This window comes from Dendronephthya gigantea, unplaced genomic scaffold (assembly GCF_004324835.1).
Source record: "Dendronephthya gigantea isolate DGI-Jeju-01 unplaced genomic scaffold, DenGig_1.0 000023F, whole genome shotgun sequence".
Taxonomy (NCBI): domain Eukaryota; kingdom Metazoa; phylum Cnidaria; class Anthozoa; order Malacalcyonacea; family Nephtheidae; genus Dendronephthya; species Dendronephthya gigantea.
The window spans coordinates 1,835,316-1,857,057 of record NW_021163033.1 but is presented as its reverse complement, the minus strand read 5'-3'; the positions used below and the strand labels follow the sequence as shown (position 1 = coordinate 1,857,057).

Sequence of the window (21,742 nt, the reverse complement as noted above, 5' to 3'; positions counted from 1 at the left end):
CTTAGATAGTATATTATTGCCGTGCTTTAATTTCGTTTCCCGGGCTGTTTCCTCGATCTAGCGAATAAACGCAGACTCTGGGATAATCCAAACCGGAAACCAGGAATCCTGGCTAACACCAACAGCGTGTATTGATTGCAAAAGGTTGCTTTCACTTTAAATCTCTGTGAACGTGGCTCGGTCGCCATCTTTGAAGTCAATTGAAGCTGTATTGAAGGACCAGTGCCAGTCCATATCTACTGTTTTTTTCTTCACGGTCGACGATCGCGCCGACAAAAATAATAATAAGGGTTTAGGACTGGTTATGGTGTCTGAGGTGATGTGATTGGTTAGCGAGAAAACTCGCGCGAAATCGTTTCCTACTTTTTTACTTTTTATTTGTTCGTGCGAATTCACCTAGTGGAAAACAGGCTTTAGGCTGCCGAGTAATTGCCAGTTATTATTTTTCTCAAATAATTAAACAGGATTCGTTTTAGTTGTATTGTGCAGTCCATGCTGAAAACGAGGGTCTGGCAAAGATCGTATCTCCTCTAAGCTTTTAGCTGATACGTGAGCTAAGTCGTCATTTTAGTTCTTCGCAACAATGGAAGAGGCAACAGTCGATGAGGTCTTCAGATATTCTGTTTTGTTTGTTATTGTATTTGGGATTCTCGGCAACATTTTGGTTATCATCTCCATATTAAAGCAAAATAAAATTTTGAAGAACAATTACCACTTTCTTGTTTTACAACTAGCGATATGTGATCTGGTATGGCTGATTGTTAACTTCATGGAACCCGCATTCGCAATCTTTTTCTGTCCTGTTACACATGCAACGTACCTCTTTCAAGTCGCAGGAATATACATGATGGTGGTCATTGCAGTTCTTCGTTATCGCGCTACTGTTCATCCCTTGAAACCTGCCATCAGCAGAAGGAAATTGAAAATTGTTTGTGGTTTGGGCTACATTCTTGGCTTGTTCGCAGGCTTCGGAATTTTTATGCCATGGTACTGCTTTGCTAATTCGTTATCCACTCGTAAGTTCCTGATGGCATACTGCGTATTCTTGCTTTACTGTCCTCTGACATTAATTATGACCGTGTTTTACTACAAGATATATCGAGCACTCGTGAAACAAAACAATGACATAAAACACGCACGTTTTAATCCATCTTCACAAAGAAGTGACTCAACCTCAAGCCTCAAATTCATCATAAAATATCTTCAAAATCGGCGAACATTTCTTATTTGTGTGATGACCGTTCTTTGTTACGGAATTGGAAATTTGCCCATTTCAGTGTATTTTTTGGGGTACATCGCTGGAGGATATTTACAGGAATATATTTGGCTTTACTATATTGGGATAATCGTGAGAATCGCTGGTTCATGTGCGGCAAATCCACTTATATACGGCGTGTTGGACAAGAAGCTCTTCAAATTTCTGAATCTTTGCAAAAAAATACGCCCTCGCAGAAGAATTTCAATATGAGACTTTGTTTGATGTATACGTTCCCGAATACTGCACAATATTTGCGTGAATTTAATTGTAAAAGATATATAAATTATTGAAAATAAAGAAATATATGGCTAAATATAATTTTTGTTCATTCCAATTGTTAATTCCTTTTTTTAAGCATTACAGCTTAAGTGAAGAATATACTATATTGGTCTTCCCTCTTCGCCCACAATTTACATAATTTTTAGAAAAAGGAAAGGAAAGAAAATTGTGACATTATACGCTATAGTCTGAGCTGTGGTTTTTATGTAAAATTTGGATTTTGGAATTTTTAAAAACTTGCGGGCGAAACGCACTTTGTTTTTCAAGACCGTCGCGATCGCCTGGGCAGATTTTCAAAAGCCGAATGTAATGGAAAACAACCTCAAGATATACGTCACCAAGAGCTTAATTCGATAAAATTGTTAATGATATGAAAACCCCCAAATATTTATCCAATATTTTTCACTTAAGAAGCTTTTAAGCTTTTACGCCCAAAAGCTTCAGTTCAAATTATTTAAGACTACATCCCCGAAACCTGTTTTCTGATTTGAGGCTTGTCATTTGAGAGTTGTTTACAAGATCCGGCTTAACCGAGATTCGACGAAGCATGCACGAGATGAATTTGAGGTATTCAAATGAGTCCAAAAAAAATACATGCTATTTTCGGAGTAATTACGCTATTGCCGGGAAGGTGCTATGCCTTTCAACAGAAATATCGTAGTCATTTTTGTTACAAGTGTGCAACAATAGTAAACATCATTCTATATAATGACAAAGTTGTCTTTCGTCGTAATAGTTATATTTGCGTTCCGAAATTGACGGCAGTACAGTACTGTCTGTCGGTCTGAACTCGGTTTGACAGACATTTCTTAAAATGTTTTTTATTTGATTATTGTGTTGTCGTTCTCAACTGTCCATAACATTCCGTTCAGAAGCGAACGACGACCGCGATCGTATTTTTCCCTTGCGGTCGTCTGCTGTTTCTATCTTGCCGAACCGCAACCGCAGTGTCAGGTTATTTCTGGCCAGTAGTGTGTATGTGTTGATTTTTTCGTTTAAACTTCGTTTCCCGCGAGTCTAGAAGTCACAGTCAGTAGTGAGAAAAAACGCGTCAGCGTCAAAGTCATAAAAATGCCTCCAAAGTCTATTACAGATAAAGCTCTCGAAGCATCGATGTTTTGATAAATCATATTTTAAAATAAACAGGCATGCAATTGAAATTACATTTTTTAGCATGACTCATGCAACTTTGAATTCAACTTGATACGTGACCTTTAATACCAGTTGTTTCCTGCATCAATTTTACTTGTAACCCCCCCCCCCCCAATTTTTTGGTTAAAAAGCTTTAAGCTTTTACGTTTAAAAGAGTCTGAATTTAACTGAGGTCCCGTTTACACTATACCAGATTCGCTTAATTAATTGTCACGATATCTTCGTTTGCCTTTCAAGGGCATTGGTTGCAGCAAATGCTCATTAGTTTGATAAATTTAGTATATTTATTTTGATCTCTAACAGTAAAATGTTTTACTGCCTTTCAATAGCTGCAAAATTTGACCCACTCCGCAAGCAATCATGTATAGTAGTGTTAACGAGGATTGACATGCATAAAACTACATTCACTGAAACATGTTTACCAACGTGAGGTTTGTCATTAATTGTTTAGATCAGCAAACAGTCTTTCCTCCACGCTGTTGCTGAAATTGGCGTGCGAAAGATAATTCAGGCGACTCTTTGCATACTTGATTATCCCATTGAATTGGTCCTTGACTGCCAACTCGCAGGCCTTGTTTGCCCACTCTGTGGCTTTTCTTGTATATCTTTTGCATTGATCTGTATCAAGCTGGGAGCGGCGATAGTTCAAGTCAGACTTCACCAAATACAGATAGCATTCGTTAACATCTGTAAGCGATTCTCCGTTCAAAGAGCTCTCTTCCACCACAAGTATGCTCGCAATCGCCACTTTAATGCCTTCATCAGTAACTTCTTCGATGTCACTATATTCTTCACATAATGGCGTGCAATTGAGGGAGAGCATTGCTAGTCGAAGGTGACAACGATGTAGAAGATTCGATTTTAAGAATAGAAATTTCTCGTCGGTTTCATTTCTTTCGCCCTTGATGGCATGGGTGTGCGCGATGGCTTTGGTGTACAGTGAAAGCGCTTGTTGCTTCAGAGATTTGCGGACCTCGGGGTTTCTCTCGTCGCCCGCTAGGATGTTGAACAAGTAGCCTGCGTCGTTGAGCATCCAAGCTGTATGCCAACCAGGAGATATTCTTTCCATTTCTTGCAGTCCGCCATAGGTAACTTCGTAGCTCCTGTCGTATTCGCCTTCACCTCTTTGAAGGCATGCGAGAAGATGGAGCCTCTGTATTTCAAACTCAGTTGAGTTCTCTGTCGATGCGATCAAAGAACTTGCCTTGGTAAGCTCTTCGTATGCTCCATTAAAATTTCTTCTGCGATACGCTCCTAAGGCAAGCATAAAACGGACCGAAACCTCTACATCAGCCTCTTTAAATGATGTGCACTTTTCTGCCTTTGAAGCAAAACGCTGAAGCTCTTCAAAGTTACCATCTTGTATGAGTTGCTCCATGAAGTCGGTTATCCTTCGGCAAAGAGTTCGGAATGGGCTATTTGGGGTTGTAATTTGGGGCATGGTAACTGGAATGGAAACGTGTTCAGAACCACGTGCACTTGTACTATCTGGTTCTGTAACCTGCTTTTCACTGTCATTTCTCCAAGAATTCTCTCGGCAAAATTTGACAATATCACGCATATGGGCATCGTGTAATAGCCTTTTCTTCCAACGTCCGAATTCCATTTTCTGCACTTTCTGGTCATCGCCAATATCGTAGGCTTCTGGATACGCAAGGAATACGCCTCCTGGGCAATAAGCAATCGCGACTACGATCACATACAATTCAGGAATGATTTCTTCGTTTGCATCAACCACTGGAACAAATGATATATTCCAGTGCTTGCCAAGCTGAGGTTTGCCATGTTCCTCTGGCCACACAATATTTTCTACCGCGGATCCGATCTTGTCTTGTATTCTCTTCTTTTCCTTTTCATCGACTACTTGTCCACAGATTTGATACATCTCATCGTCGATCCCAATGTAAACGTGCCCGCCTTTGTGGTTTGCGAACGCCACAATGTAATGCGCTATCTTGTTGGCGATTATGCGATCTGCCAGCGTTTTGTTTTTATTTCTATCAGATTTGATCTTTTTAAATTGCACTGTATTAGACTCTCTTTGGTCTTTCGGCATAATAGAATCCTTCTTAAATTTCTGTTCATAGTCATGAAGTTTTGAGTTATCCAATGGTCCAGATTTCAGGAGTGGTGCAATCTTCTCCAGCGGTTCCGTTCTGAGAACTTGTTTCACGAGAAAATCAGTTGGTAAGACCAAATTGTACTCCATCGTACAAATACGGTCGCTTGGAGAAACTGTGAAGTTGATTTCCTTACCACGATCTTTGATTTCTATTTTGCAATATTCGCGAAAGCTCGTCAAACCTAGGAACTCTATCACTGTTTGCTCGATTCCACGAACTAGTTCGTCATAGATTTCAGGAATCAAGGAGCTTGGAGACATAAGAGTGAGGACTCCACCATAGCGACTGTTAAGAAGAGCGCAAACAGCAGTACAAGTGGTTTTGATTATTTCTGTCTTTTTTGCCTTGTTCTTCAGGATCTCCCGCGCAATCTTCACCACAATTTCTGCTTTCTTCGACTGTTGTTTATCTTCTGACATCTGTTCAAAATATTATTAACCTGTTGGATTTATGAATATAACTAGGCGCCTTATTCTGGGTAAGAAATGAATTGTATAACTAACCAAGTTTTAACACCGTAATGGTGGAATTACTTTTTTATTTACTTAAATATGTTTGCCTAGGTGCTGAACTAAAGCAAATAAATTTGGTGCGATAAATAAAAGTTTGACAAACTTTTAATTAAAAGTTCTCAGTGTCAGCTATCTCACGAAATATAGTTTTTTATTGATCACCTGGGCAAAATTTAGCGTTTGTAGTCAGTCCTGAAATTTTTGTCAAGTTAGTATTTTCCTTTTTGAAAGATCGATCGAAGGAGATATTTTATATTGTATCTTTTAAGTTTTTCAAAACAGAATAAATCGTATTTTTTTGTAGTGTACCCCCTTAAACACGATTGGTTTATCAAGATAAAAGCATTTGCATTTAACTTAGAGTAAAGCTTCAAACTGAAACTTTAATGTTTTTAGAACACTGTTGATAGAAAGGTATATTGAAGTGCAATACCAGCTTTTTGTTTAGCTCTAATGCTTATAGTACGAATAGCAGCGACTGAGTTTAAGAGTGTCGTTCTTCCCCTAAGTGTGCATGCATTAATTGTTACGCCGCATCTCATTAATTTCTCATAATTGTCGTGTGTATATGAAACATAAATAGGCATTACGTCATCCATCTCCCGAGATAACGATAATAATGATTTCCGTGCCGTGTAAATCTTCTTTGTCCCACAATTATCAGTTTACGGTATCTCTGTCCTCAGTACTTTTTCATTCGGCTAACCATGTTAAAGCCATCATGCTATTATACTTTTGGGGGGTAAAGCTCGCTTTGACGTGGCTAATTTTGATGTCGTGACCCTGCGAATCTAGTATGGTGTAACAATTAAATCCTAAGACAGAAGTTTTTCTATCTGCGCTAGTTTTGCATGCTTGAAGACCGTTTCATGAAGTCAGGTACATATATTTTACCGGTTCTGTGAAGATTTTGGGCGTAGATACTTTATAATAGCATTTATCGTTTGATTCTCTACACGAATAACAATTATGTTTTTTTCCGGAATTGCATATATTTCTTACGGCCCATTTACACTATGCGATTTATCGTATACGATTCGTACCCTGGCGTATGTGAACGTGTGAACACACGTACAAACGTGACACTTTAAATTCCACCCTGGACAATATGAATGAAGATTGTGGCAAAGGCCCTCTTTTGCATTCGTCAGAATAATAATTGCATACAACTAATCGTGTAGTTTAAATAGACCTTTATAATGCTATTAAAGAAACAACCACACACAAATTTACATGAATAACTCTATGTTACACTGTTTTAGAATATTCATTTTATCCCGTACCTACACTTTGTGGCCACATTGATAATTTCAATTTTACTTTCCGAATGTACTTTCAAATTTCATCGATACGGAATACTGATAGATGTGAAAACAATAGGATATAAAAACCATATATATATATACATATATATATGTGTGTTCTTGTTGTTAACTACGAAATTTCATGGACATTTTAGTATATCTAATACCTACCTTTTATTCTGTCGTATTCAACAAAGAATGCACTAGAATTGAACACAAGGATCCAAGAAAAAAATCATCTTTATGACAGTAATGTATTGTACGTTGCGGTTAAGGGATTTCCCCTAAAAGTTTCGAACTTTCAACGTAGATATCCAAGGCATTTTTGTTACAAACGTTCTACAGTACTAAACATCACTGTATACAGGGACAATGTTGCCTCTCTTCGTAATAGTTTTATCTGCTTGCCAAAATTTATTGCTTTCTTTTCAATTTCGACAATTTGATGAGTAAGAGATTATTATAGGTTTCTGTGACTGCTCAGTGCCCCACGCTTTTCTTTCATCTTGCCCGCTAATTTTCAATGTCCTTGCATTTGGGTTAGCTGTGTCAGGATCCAATATGGCGGACCGTTCGAAGCGGTATAAGAAAATTGACTTTCTTGGCGAGGGTCAGGTTGGTTGCACGTCGCCAGTTTTAACTGCGAAATTAAAAAAATACGTTCGCATGTACTTATAGTTTATCCTTTTTTCTAGTTTGCCACAGTTTACAAAGCAGAGGACCAGCAAACTGGACAAATTGTAGCGGTGAAAAAGGTAAATATTTCTCTATCAATATCAATTGACCGTGTCGGTCGACATTGTGCGTTCTAGTTTACGTCTTCAAAGTAGTCTATGATGTAGTCTAAACATTAAGATATCACTCCGTGTGTATAATTTATTATAACGATTCACTTGATACTCTTGAGCATATAAAATGTGTCTGGCGGTATAAAACCAATATGAAACAGATTCAGGGCCCATCATTGAATTGGGCTGTGCCATGGTGAGCATATGACGAGACGAAGACATGTCTTGAAATTATGAGTAAATTACTACCCTAACATTTCAAGGTTCATTACTGCCCAAATGGAAATTCATTTGAAGTTGTTTGCACCATTCAATGTTGTGTGCACTGTTCATTTCTATGTAACATAATATATGCTACATGTATATATATATATATATATATATATATATATATATATATATATATATATATATATATATGGTACTCCCAGTAATGATTTTTTAAATTTTCCTTAAAGATCAAGCTTGGAAGAAGGAGTGAAGCAAAAGATGGTACATAATTACATAATATGTCTTAAAGATATTGAAAGATCTATATTTTAGGGAGATTTTGGAGATTTTCAAAACTTCATTCTTCTTTTGCTGTTAGGGATCAACAGAACTGCCTTGAGGGAAATCAAACTGCTGCAGGAAATTTCACATGAAAATATAATTGGCGTAAGTTTATTTTAAGTTCACCCTACTAATTATAATTTATAATAATATTTTTGTAAGTTTGCATCGTGACATCTAATATGGTAAATTAGTTTGTACACACCATGTAAGTATTTAATACTAAAAAGCTTTTGTTTTTGTCAATTGCACCAATAAAGGCCTGCGTTAATGGATCGAAAGCTTTGCAGTATAAATACTTAAGCGATGTAGCTACAAGCTAATCTACTTAATTATAGTTTGCTGTAACAATGAAAGCTGCCGCAATAACAGGCCCTGAATTGAGGTTGGCAATCATCATGCTCACATGATTTTCAAAAAAGCTCACATTTGTACTTGCTGATGTGAGTACCGTGTATGATGGTATATATATTCGAGAATGTAAACAGAAACTTTGTTTACATTTGATAGATAATATCTACCAGTACAGTTAAACTGGTTAAATTTAATCAATTCCAAATTCAACCAAACCCAAGCAGAATCTCTTTGATGCTTTAGAGTTAATATATTATTCAACTAGATGGGGGCAAGACTGTAAATTTCGACAGTATTTCAAAGTCATGACAGTCTTAACCTGTGTCTTGAATGATTGAATCATATATTATATTAATTCTAAAGATGTCTTGTCTTTTTGGAATTTCTTTAAAAATACTTTCCTCTTTTTAAAATGTCAGTTTTTCTAGTCTACAGATAAAAATCTTTCCTTCTCAATCTTTTGCTGACTTATTCTTTATTTAAATTTTTATGTGTAACTAACTATTCAGAGGCCAATCAAACTGGAGTAGTTTAACTCAATGGATGATTATCAATGTGTTAATCTATCAATCTATCTCATAATATATAATTGTAATGCGGTCAACAAGATTTTCTTCTCGACTAGTTCTTTTTCATTACTGAGCCAATAGCGCTGCTCGAGGGTCGTAATTCCGCCCGGCTATTTACACCAAAGAATTACGGGCCTTCTGAAGTTCATCATTTATCACGGGCGTATAGCGATGCATTGGTGAACATCTTACTTTCGCCAGTCGATATATTAGGCAAATGCTACAGTCATCTCACTTAGTTTGTGGACTGCAGACAGTGTCTTCCTATATAATCTGGGATCACTAAGTCTATTCACACTACCCAATTTTGTCGGATCCAAATCGTTTCTGATGGATGTTTTGTAATCTGTTCACTTGTATTCTATGTGTAACCAATCTGTTACCGCAAACGCTGTATTGCTTTTAATTACAAATGTCACAGACGGTGATTAATATGAATTAATATTCCACATTTCTGCCAGGGTTCGCATATCCGCATATCAAGTATTCGATTCACTCAAGTATTTGATCCTATATACTTGCCGTCGATGACAAAAAGCTTAGACTACTTGGTCGCAACGGTGAAAACTTCCATATTTTAGAGTACAAATCTCGTCTTTAGTCCCTCGATTACAGAGTTGACTCGTTTCCCGTCTTTACTATTGGCGAATTCGAGCTTTGGTCCCGTCGACTTTCGGAGAGCGTCGACTTTCCAAAACGTAAACATTTTCTTGTCGAATATTCCATAAATAAGCGGTGCACACAACCGTTGCAAATTGCCCCATCCAGATGTGTTTCATCAGCAGATATTTCTCGCCAGCCAGATTTAAAAAGGCAGATAAGTGGAATATTACCAGCGCCATAGCAGAGAACGGTATAAAGACAAACAATGGAATTTCGACGATCGCGAATATATCTCACTATTCTTATGGTCTCACTATTCTTATGGAAGAGGTTGATTTACTTTGCGGCGTTCGACAGTTTGATCGTACAGTTTTTAATTTCCCCTTAAAATTTAACCCAGACATATCATAAAAAACGACCTGTCATTTTAAAACGTCTCAACACATTTTAGCGCATCTTTTGTATTTGCCTTTATTGACATGACTTCCTTAGCATTTAAGTATTCTGTCGTTTATTATTTAGCACATTTATATGAAAGTTGAATATATCTCGAGCAGGTGGAAAGCCTCACCTGGCACCCATTTTCCCCCGCATATTTTAGTTCAATCCTCGATCATTAATATATATCGTTTTCTTTTCTCAACTGAAGTCAGAGTGTTAATAGTGGTTAACAGAGTGGTTAGTGTAATAACTTAGTGTAATATCACCAGACAAACGCGAAACGCTTGTTTATGTCTCGTATTTATTCAATCATTACACAAAGCGTTGAGACAGAGAAGTTGGTGTGACAAACTTACACTTATCGACACGGTCTAAAAAGTAAAACGATGCAACGGACTATATCTATAGCTTGCTTACATTAAGTAACTGATTAGAAATATTTTACATCTTGCTAATTGATGACAGACAGTGATAAGACACGTCACTTCATCAACGTTGTACATGCGCGCATGTTACTTAAGAATTAAACAAATAAACCTGGTAAAGATGGCTTCTAGAAGATAGAAAAGGGTACATAACTTCTGATTTTATCTATTAATATTTCGCGCATTACAATCTTCATCTTTTTGGTTGATGTGATTGAGGGAACAAGTTATGGTTTATTCGTATATATCTATGGCTCTTACGAGCATCCGTAACTTACTCCTTCGTTTACATCCATCAAAAAAGGAATATTCTGCTTAGAGTTGCAGCAAAAGTTTTAAGTGCAATAAGGAAGTATTTAAAAATTTATAGTCTTCGCAAAATTTGCATCATTTTTTTAAAGTGACAATCAGTAATTTGATGTACTGTCTTTAAAAATAAACATTCACACTGAAGTTCAAGATCGATGAAAATTGTTGTATATTTTTCGATATCAGAATTCGTTGTATAAAGTATATTCATAATATAAACGTTTCGTCCTTAAGGGTCGATAGTTCCTCAATCATATCACGTTTTCCTTCCTCACTGCCAGAAGTGTCTGGTCATTTTCAAATCCATCCCGCTTCCTCCAGACGCATGATATCCAAAACGTAAACATTTCTTTATCGAATATCCCGTATAGAAATGGATTTGCAAAATTTGTGCCGGCGGTACAAACAACGATTGCAAACTCCTGTATCCAAGTATGTTTCATCAGTAGATTTTGCCGGCCAGCTAGACTTAAAATATAGCAGGAAATTATCGGAATGTTGCCAATGCCATAGCAGAGAACGGTACAGAGACAAACAAGGGAAGTTCGTCTTTCAAAAATATATTTCGTTATTCTTGAGGAGGATTTAGAACTCCTTCGCAATGGTCCAGTTGAGCGTACAGTTTTCATGAGTTTGTTTTGTTCGATGATCCACCGACATATTTTATAGTAAACTACGGCCATAAACGACGCTGGTGCGCAATACAAGAGCAGCGCTAGTGAATTACGAGACATCCAATAAACTGTGTTATTCTTCTCTACAAAACATTCCGGGATACCAACGCCATAACCTATAATCAAACCAACGGTGTAGCTAAAGCCACAAACAACTCTCAGTTTTGGTCGACTGACGGCTGGTTTCAATGGATGAATAGTAGCGTAGTAGCGAAGAACAGAAATTATTAGCATCATGCCCACTCCGGCGAATTCAAAGATGTAGGTTACGTCCATGGCGAGGCAGAAAAGTCTTGAATTTGGCGGGAGAAACGTTTGCTCGACAAAATCCCTGCAAATGACTCGCATGAAAGTTACAACAAGCCATCCAAGATCGCAGATCGCAAGATGCAGTATTAGAAAGTAATGATTGTGTTTCAATAGTTTCTTTTGCCTCGATACGGAGATGATGACCAAAATGTTTCCGATAATTCCCGATGCAATAACTAAAATGTAAGAATATCTGAACGCATCGCTGGCCCGCTTTTCATCATCCCGCCGTGTGTAAAGTTTGAAACGTGACTCTCATTGTCAGAATGCATTCTATATGTAATCCGACCTTTACTCGCTTAACTCTTTGTATGGTTCTCCCGAGGAGCAAAACAGATGACAAAGTGTTTTAGCACGTTATATAATCAGGTGTATTAGTAAGTGCGATTAGATCCCCCAGCTTTCCCCAGGAAAAAACGATTTTTTCACGAGGAATCGTGTAGCGGCAGACGTGATCATAAGTTGGAATATTCTGTTGTTATGTGTTTTCACTTGACAAAATGATTTCTTGACAGATGCATGTCGTCAATGATTCATCACAAATCGTTTTTTAATGTTTAAATTTTTATCCTTTCAGTTATACTGAATTTTACTTGAAGCTTACCATTTTCCAGCATGTAAGAAAGAAATTTTCACACAATGCCTTCAAATGTTTCCAAAATGCATTTGAAAATACGAATATTTTGTTATCCATGCATATACAATCAATAATGTCATATTACTTTCGCTATTCTAGTGCAAAAGATAAGATATTATCACTTAATTATTATCTCTTACTTATATATGAGGCATTGTTTCTTATCCAAATTTTTAAGTAAATGTGTAAATACGGTTGAGTTTTATAAGGTGAACTACAGTTATCACGCAGATGAATTTTCTGGCATAGCGCATAAGCCATGCACGTAATTTCTGGCGATGCAAAGGCCGACATCACCATTGGCGTTGTTAACCGCGTTTCCAAACTTCGTGCAACGAGGCACGTGTGATATGACATAGCGTTTGCATTTGAATGCAAAGTGTTTTATTTGAATGCAAAGTGTTCGATCTTATAAACAGATCCCAAAAAACCGAGTAAGATCTCTGCATACTGATTTGTGTAACTTTGTCTAATGTCACCCACGAACGCTAAAAAACAGACAATATATAACTGACTATATCCAGACTCTAGTTTGCATACATGAAGTAACCGATTAGGAGTATATTATTTCACATTCAAACTATTGATATATTCAATTTACTCATCGCACAAAACTGTTCCTGTTTATATGTTACATTGACTGATGAAGTTCAGCTGAATAAATGAATAATGATAGACATTAAAGAGAAGACATGTAAAGAACCTTATCAACATTATACATGCACATATACGTGACAGGAATTGAACTCATAAAGCCGATAGGAAGAGCTTGTATACAATGTCGATTTCAACGTTGTCGCTGATCGACAACGTTCCCAGCTCCAAACATGCGCATTTCATGGCTCTTTTCGACCGATATGGCACCTATACATTGGCGTATTCCTTTGTTTCGAAGTCGTTAGTTCTACTCGACTGTTTAGAAAACAAAGAAACGACAGTCTTCGTTTCGAGACGGTTCTGCATACTTTTTATATATGCATGTTCAAGGTTAAAATGCGTAAACTTCTTAAACTTTTTTAGTTTGAACTTGAACAAGTAATACAAAGTCCCTAATGTATAAAACGTTAACAAACCCGTTGAATCGTTCACGATTCATAACTGAATGGTAGTATATGTCGTATATTATTATGTGGACATGCAGGGGGGGGGGGGTTACTGAGAACTATAAAACACTCGTAGAACTCATACTTCACTACATCCGGGGTATGTCATGTTTAGAGTGACATAACGAATTTCAAAATTTTCCCGCCATATATTCATTATTATTGTTGTGAAAATACAAATGGTCTTTAGTTCGTATAAGAAACGAAATTATATAACGTTGGAAATACAAACGAAAACACTTTAAAGACATCTTGAGATAAGTAAAATTTATCTTCCACGCCTTATTTATATACTTGTCGTCTTTGTGCATATTTTTGTCACTCTGAATTCAGTCCATATAATAAACGGAACAATACATGCACGGTTCGCTCGAAGATATGGATTTTATGTTCTCGTGTCAAAAACAATATCTCACTCGTTCGCATATTGTCGATATACACTTTCAGCTTACATTTCCTTCCGAAAACTTATCGATAATTCGCGTCACCAGTTGGTGAATCGCGTTCGGTGTGTGTGCATGTAGGCCATGTAATCGTTAAAACGGCATCGCTGCATGTTTAGAATGCTGTAATGGCTCTAAATACAATACAATTAAGGTCTATACGTATATAGTAGCTATTTTACAAACCCCTGAGTGTAGTCATTTTTTTAAAAGGCAAAAAATATCGCAATGCGTATTCAAACTTGAAGTGTAATTATTGTAAAATGGCAATCGTTTATCTATCTATTAAGGTAAAGAGTTGATATCGATGGTTGATTTTTCTAATCTTTCAGACATATGGCGCCTTTCATATCCTATTCTTGTTTATTCCATCAAACGCGGAAGGCATCGCGATCTTTTGTATCCTGCAGTCCATTTTATTTTCATAGAATTGTCTCGTTTCCTACGCTTGCACTCAGAAATGATTCGTTCTCTTGTCTTTGTCGATTCTTGCCCGGCGATCGTCTCCAGAACGTGAGCAATTTTTTGTCGAATATCCCATATATGAGTGGGTTTGCTGAGTTTGTCCCAACAGTGCGCAGCACTTCGGCAAGATGCAACGCCCAAATATGTTTCTTCAGTAAATCGTCCGCGCCAGCTAACTTTATAATGAAATAAGCAATCACAGGTAGATTACCAGCGCCATAGCAGAGAACGGTAGAGAGACAAACGAGGGAAGTTCGACGGTCGTGGATATATCTCACTATTCTCGTGGAAGAACTAGAGTTACTTCGTGTCGTTTGATTTAATCGTAGGAATCTGATGTCTCTGTTTTGTTTCATGATCGACCGACATATTTTGAAATAGATAACGGCCATGAATGAGACTGGAGCACAATACAACAGCAGCGCGAATGCATAACGAGTCATCCAATATCCTGTGTTTTCTTCACGTACAAAGCATTCCGGAACACCCGTTCCATAGCCCATGATCAAGCTAACGGTGTAGCCAAAACCACAAACAACTTTCAGTTTCTGTCGAGTGATGGCTGGCTTCAACGGATGTACCGTCGCACTGTAGCGAAGAACGGAAATTATCAGCATCATGGAAACCCCGGCGAATTCGAAGACGTAGGTTATCGCATTGACGAGGCAGTGTGCGTTTGAACCACGAACGAAGAACGGTTTTTCTGCGAAGTTGAGGTTGATGGTCATCATGCAGGTTACAACAAGCCATCCCAGATCACAGCTCGCAAGATGTAGAACGAGAAGATAGTAGTTGTTCTTCAGTAAATTCCTCTGTCTTGATACAGAGATTATAACTAACATGTTACCGATGATACCAAATGTGACAACGGAAAGAAAGGAAAATCTGTACGCCTCGTATCTTTGTGTAACATTTGAAGTGTGGCTTTCGTTCAAATTCATTGTCTGTAGTTTTGCTGCGGATTCGAGCGACTCGTTCATTCAGTTATCCTAAAGAAAATGCAACATATGGCAAAGTTAACATGGTCTATCAGACTAAATATACCAGATGTGCTCAGTTTTGTTCTGTCCAATGAAATTATTTTTGAATATTTAAGAACAATTCAGTCGATGGCGTACACAATGGAGGCGTTATTATTATAATTTTACAAGCAATTTCACATAACAAAGCCAAAGGCAAAGTTTCTTTTAAACTTCTTCTTTTTTAACCTAGCGTATGGGCGTCTAAAAATAGCCTACACGTTGACGTATTTTGCGGATAATGCCAATATTCCTGGGCGCTTCGACCAGTCAGAAGCATGCTTAATTTGTATAAGGACAAACGAGAAGCTAATTAATCATTTGCATGATTAAAACTCCAAACTGCGTATCAAAACAGGATTCAGATACGTTTTCAGGACCGTCGCTAGCAGTTTAACTCGAGGGTACATATTCATACATTCGTCTTTTGCGCGACTGATTTCCTTTGTTAGCTATTGTTTCTACGGTTGTACGAACATGAATATATGAATTATATACACCCCCCTCCAAATATAGCTTCTAGCGACGGCCATGTACGTTTGAATGATATTGTATGGCTTCTCTAAAAACGTACTGTTATTACGTTTAAGTACTGTTATTACGTTTTGAACCGGCAGATTAGAATACAATCTACAAAGCCTAGTTTACACTGATTCCTAAGAATAAGCACTCTACTTTCTTCTCACTTGTTTAATGTAAAGTCTAGCGATCTTCTATTGCTCAAACAGACGTCTCGTTTTCCACACTCGCTGTCAGAATAGTCCCATTCTTCGACTTAAAAGGCCGTTTCAAAAAAGCAAGCAATTTCTTGTCGAATATTCCATATATAAGTGGATTTACTGAATTAGTTCCGGCTGTTCGAAAAACTGCAGCGAATTGCTCTATCCAAGTATATTTCATCAGAACATCATTCTTGCCGGCAAGCCTCAAAAGAAAATAAGCAATGACCGGTAGATTACCGACGCCGTAACAGAAGACGGTACACAGGCAAACGAGAGAAGTTCGTCGATTTCGAATATATTTCAGTAATTTTGTGGAAGAGCTAAGATAATTTTGTGTAACTGGATTTGTACGTAAGATTTTTATGTCGTTGTTTTGTTGAATGATCGAGCGACATATTCTGTAGTAAACTATGCCCAGGAAAGACACCGGAGCGCAGTACAACAGCAGCGCAAATAGATCACGTGACATCCAATATGCCGTATTCTTCTCTTGCACGAAGCATCCCGGGATTGATGTCCCATAGCCTACAACCAAGCCTATGCTGTAGCCCAAACCGCAAATCATTCTCAGTTTTTTCCGACCGACTTCGGGTTGCAAAGGGTGCACCGTGGCGCGGTAACGAAGAACCGATATGATCAACATCATGTAGACTCCTGCGAATTCAAAGATGTGCGATATGCTCATAACCAGACAGTGCGTTCGGGAGGTTCGTGGAAGAAACGGGCTTTCAAAAATATGCAGGTTAATGATGTATACGAGGGTTGCAAGTAACCACTTCAGATCGCAGATCGCGAGGTGTAAAACAAGAAAGTAGTAGTTGTTTTTTGTTAATTTCGCACGACTCATTATAGAGACGATGACTAAAACGTTTCCGAAAATTCCAAATACGACAACCGAAATCAGAGAGAATTTGTATCCGTCGTCTGTCCCCTCTCCCATCTTAGTCGCTTTCGGTAACTTGAATTGCGGAATTCTTTGCTGTCGAAACAATCCAAGAGCGTATTTATACACGTCGCTGGCTTGTCTGTGCTCTTCTGAAGAGCAAAAGCAGATGGCATATAACAATATTTGAAAGCCAATATTTTCCACATGTTTGTAACAGGCGAAATATAGCTACTTAATTCCACCAATAAGGACCCCATGCGAGAGATAATTCTGTTTGAAATACGATTATTCAAAAAGATAATGAAGAACATTTTCATTCGTGTAACGCATGGACGTTATCCTAATCGATGAAAATTGTTAAGCATCAAAAAATATTGTCAGTTAATTAATTCCTAAGCGCAATATCGAATGCGTCGCACATCTTTTTGTAACTGCTTATCTTTTGCGGTTTTTTAGCCTGCCTGCTTTAAGCGTACGTAAATACAAAAGGCTTGTGCTTTAATCGGTTCATTTCCTAAAGTCCACCTTTAATTCCGAAAGTATAATATATAACAATAAGCTTCAGTCCTATCGTGTGTCGTATAATATACAATTTATACAAATATACAATTATTCAAAATATTTGGTGTACAAGTAGTACAATAAGTTGACTCAAACGTCAATGGTTTTTTATGTCGTGTTATAATCAATGAGCAGCATACAGCGTCTTCCAAAAACTTCCCATCAAATGCGTTCAAAGAAATTCTCGAACATTCGACATAAGGGCCCTTATGTCTTTATGACAATAATACTCAGCTAGAAAAGTCTAGTATCTATTTATAGTTTGTTTTACCTCTACTTTTGACAGTTTTCAAAATTGATTTGATGAGACTTTGTTACATCCATTCTTTGTAAGATTTTTTCGCTTTAGGTTCTTTAAACGTCGGATATATCAGATCGAAGTTCCCATAAAAGACATGTATACCACTTCATTTCTACGTAATGTTATACTTATGAATAAGTATATTTATTCAAGTAATTGTATTTTTCTTCAACAGCGTGACGCGGTCGACAGGGATGCTAATTAATAAACATTTTGTATTTTCCTTTATCGTGCAATTAACTCCATTACAGGGTCGTCCTTCAATGGCATCAATATACAACAGAAACCTGCCCCTAATTAACACAAATCACCTTAACCTTTTTATTACGCATTCATTATCGAGATGACGAAAATACGTTCGTGACAGTATAGAACCAGAATGATGTGCATGATGCAATTCACTGTTGTAAGACAGTAACTAATGGAGGTCTGATTACTCCCAAATCTTCACCCAATGCCTTAAACTGAACAGGAAGATAACCACTTATCTGGTCTCATCCAGTCTCCAGAACGTAAACATCGGTCAATAATAAGCTGTCTTAAATCTAGTGCCTTTCCACAATGTCAAGATCGACCCAGCTTGTTAACATGCCTAATTATACGAGTCAATATATTATTTATATATATAAAAACAAACCGTTTGAATTTCCCTCCAAAACCTGCTTTCGCGTTTGCCAGACAAGAATAAAAGGCGTGTTTAAGTTTAATGGCTAAAGCGTGGCAGTTAACATGTTGTAAATAGCGCGTTACGCCTATAGAACTTCATGTATCAAACGTAAACAAGCGCTCACGGTTAACGGTAGCTTGCAAATGGTAGTAGTACTGATTTAGTTCTTCCTCAACGTTTATGAAATTTAGGAAGCCGAAATTGATTATGTTTATTATTGATAATATTGTTTCTTTTCTATATAGTTACTGGATGTTTTTGGACATAAATCAAACGTCAGTTTGGTATTTGATTTCATGGAGACAGATCTCGAGGTAGTGAAACTGTACCTGAAACAAGCAGGAATTTCGTTTTAAACTAACCGGCAATTTTGTTTACATTTTGGGGTTTTTTTTCAAAGCCTGAATGATTTTGTTCTTCTTCAGGTGATAGTGAAAGACACAAGCATTATGCTAACACCTGCACACATAAAAAGTTTCATATTGATGACTTTACAAGGATTGGAATACCTTCACCTGAGCTGGATACTTCATAGGGTTAGTAATATCTCAATTCGTGAAAATAATACGCAAGCATAATACATATTAATGCTTCATTTTCAAAGTGAGCCAATAAGCTCGTCAATGAGGACCTCTTCTTTGAACTGATCAATTGTTGTTTATATTTTCAGGCTAAGCCAATCGGAATGCCTAAATTTTTAATACTTCATCTAAAATGGTAAATAATGTACCTTTTTACCGGTGTAGTCAAAATTTATGCATTCTGATTGGGTTACTGAAAATGTAAACAAACTCGCTGATTGGTCTAAGAGGAAACGATAGGATTTGACATTTTTCTGGTGGTAGTTTTCTCTATTATCCCAGCTTCTCGTTGATTTGAGATTTAATTATATTCTTAGGATCTAAAACCCAACAACTTGCTAATTGATCAAAACGGCGTCTTAAAACTTGGAGATTTCGGTTTGGCGAAATATTATGGCAGCCCAAACAGAATATATACACACCAAGTTGTGACAAGGTGCATTAAAGGATTGTTTTGGCTAGTCTCCATTTGATATACTGTAGTCTTACAACATTGTCTGCTTGAGAGGTTTAATGCAAAGGCCCATTTACACTATGCGATTCGTCGTATACGATTCGTATCCTGGCGTATGTGAACGTGTGAACACACGTGCAAACGTGACACTTTAAATTCCAACCTGAACAAAATTGAATGGAGATTGTAGCATAGGCCCTCTTTTACATTCGTCAGAATGATAATTGCATACAACTTATCGTGTAGTCTAAATAGGCCTTAAAATCGTCGAAGAAGGGCGTCGTGGTAAGGACTGGTATTAGCCTCCTGAGCCCGTAAACGAAAAACTTAACGAAAAAGTAAATCTGCGTACATGCTTCGTAGTTTTTCATTAAACGAATGTCTTAGTTAGTTATCATTGCCATGCTAAACTACAAGATTCGTATCGATCAAAAACAATCGGAAATGTTTCGTTTCAGATGGTATCGTTGTCCAGAGTTACTGTTTGGTGCTCGTATTTATGGGACTGGTGTTGACATCTGGGCTGTAGGATGTATCATGGCTGAACTCCTTTTACGAGTGAGACCTCCTTCTTGTTTTTAATATTCTTATAGTTGATTCTACCTTTGTTTGAATTAAACTTTCTTAGGAAGAAGGACACGTTCGCCCCTTGCTTAATAAACTGGAGAAACGGATGGAAATAAAATTTAAAACCGACTTCCATGTTGACTCGTGGGCGATTTGACACCTTTTCTTCGATATTTTAAACATGCAGGTTCCATTTTTGCCCGGAGAGTCAGATTTGGACCAACTCAGTAGGATATTCCAGGCTCTCGGGACACCTACTGAAGATTCGTGGCCGGTAAGATTTTTATGCTGGAACAATCTCATGCTAAGCGTCCTAAACCGTTTTCACAAAGACGACTATTCCTCATATTGGATTTCCTCAATAAGTATAGTCAGTAGGTCCAACTAAATACAAAATACCTTGCTACAAAAGGCGGTGAAACCTACTAATGGATCAGCAAGGGAACTAAGGATGACGGTGATAACATAGATAGCGATCATATGCAGCGAGGATTTTTTTGTATTTAGGGCTTGAAGACTCTACCTGACTACGTGGAGTTTAAGTCATTTCCCGGCACACCTCTCAAAGATATCTTCAGCGCCGCTGGTGATGATTTGCTAGACCTCTTGGCTAGATTACTTGATTGTAATCCCAACGGTCGAGTTTCATCAAGTCAGGTAAGAACATACATATGGTTTGTTTGCTATTCAGGTGATTACATAAAAGTCCTGCAAATTAAGTCTACTCCCAAAGTTCATAAATAGCATTTTTTCTAAAGGCTTTACAGATGCCATATTTTTCCAATAAGCCGGCGCCAACTCCACCAAATTTACTACCAACTCCAAAAGTTCCCGGGGCGGACATCGTAAAGGTTGATGAGAAGGCGAAGAAACGAAAACTGGCTGGCATTGCCGAGGCAAAGAATGGTGGGTGAATAGCATTTACATTGAATGAATTACCACTAACAATATTTAGAGCAACGGTAAAGGAAGTCTTCCTTTTGTTATGAATCCTACCGTTAAAGAGATACTCTAACTCTGTTCTGTTTTTGATATTTCTAGTTGGAAGCAAAAGACTTTTGTTTTAAGAGTGTGAAATTGACGAACTTAGTGACAATGTATCCGCGTATAGTTTGCAAGGTGTGGAAATGGTTCAAAAATTAAGGTGGTCAGAAATATGATCGGAAATCGGTCGAAATTCAAAATCGATTCAGTTAGAGAAATAGTTGCAGCAAACATTTTCAGCAACTTGAAAACAGTAATTTCGGCTTCAATTCCTCCGTCTACATCGCACACCTAGAGAAATGTGTCGCGTTCTTTATCGGAGTTTGCCGAATCATGACATTGTGGGTTGGTATATAGTTGTTTGGGTCAGCGTTGTTCATTGGGAAGTGATTGATTTCCTAAACCTCGTCAAAGAGAAAAGGATTGATATTTATAGACTAAGAGAAGTGTTTTCATTCCTTGTTTCTATTTACTAAAGTTGAAAACATGAGTATCCAACGGATATTTACAATATCCAGCGCCACTATTACCTCCTGAAAAGAACTACAGGTAGATCTAGTTTCGCTAGTCCTTCCACAGGCAATAAAATTGAATAATACAAATACTATAAGAAGATATATTTAATAATAAAACACATTTCAGTTAAAGTTGGCGATGATATAAAAATATTAAACAGTAAAAACAAAATAACACAGGATGT

At 37.4% G+C, this 21,742-nt stretch overlaps 1 protein-coding gene across 1 annotated transcript; it reads left to right on the top strand.

Annotated features, from left to right (window-relative positions):
* The first annotated feature begins 7,184 nt into the window (after positions 1 to 7,184).
* LOC114522480 (cyclin-dependent kinase 7-like) lies at positions 7,185 to 21,697 on the top strand. The gene is made up of 12 exons (XM_028543167.1): positions 7,185 to 7,243; positions 7,324 to 7,383; positions 7,875 to 7,908; positions 8,006 to 8,073; positions 18,702 to 18,770; positions 18,882 to 18,992; positions 19,355 to 19,473; positions 19,950 to 20,049; positions 20,246 to 20,332; positions 20,566 to 20,715; positions 20,817 to 20,964; positions 21,100 to 21,697. The coding sequence occupies exons 1-12, from the start codon at positions 7,190 to 7,192 to the stop codon at positions 21,123 to 21,125; spliced, it is 1,026 nt and encodes a 341-aa protein (XP_028398968.1). The 5' UTR covers positions 7,185 to 7,189; the 3' UTR covers positions 21,126 to 21,697.
* Positions 21,698 to 21,742: the final 45 nt, after the last annotated feature.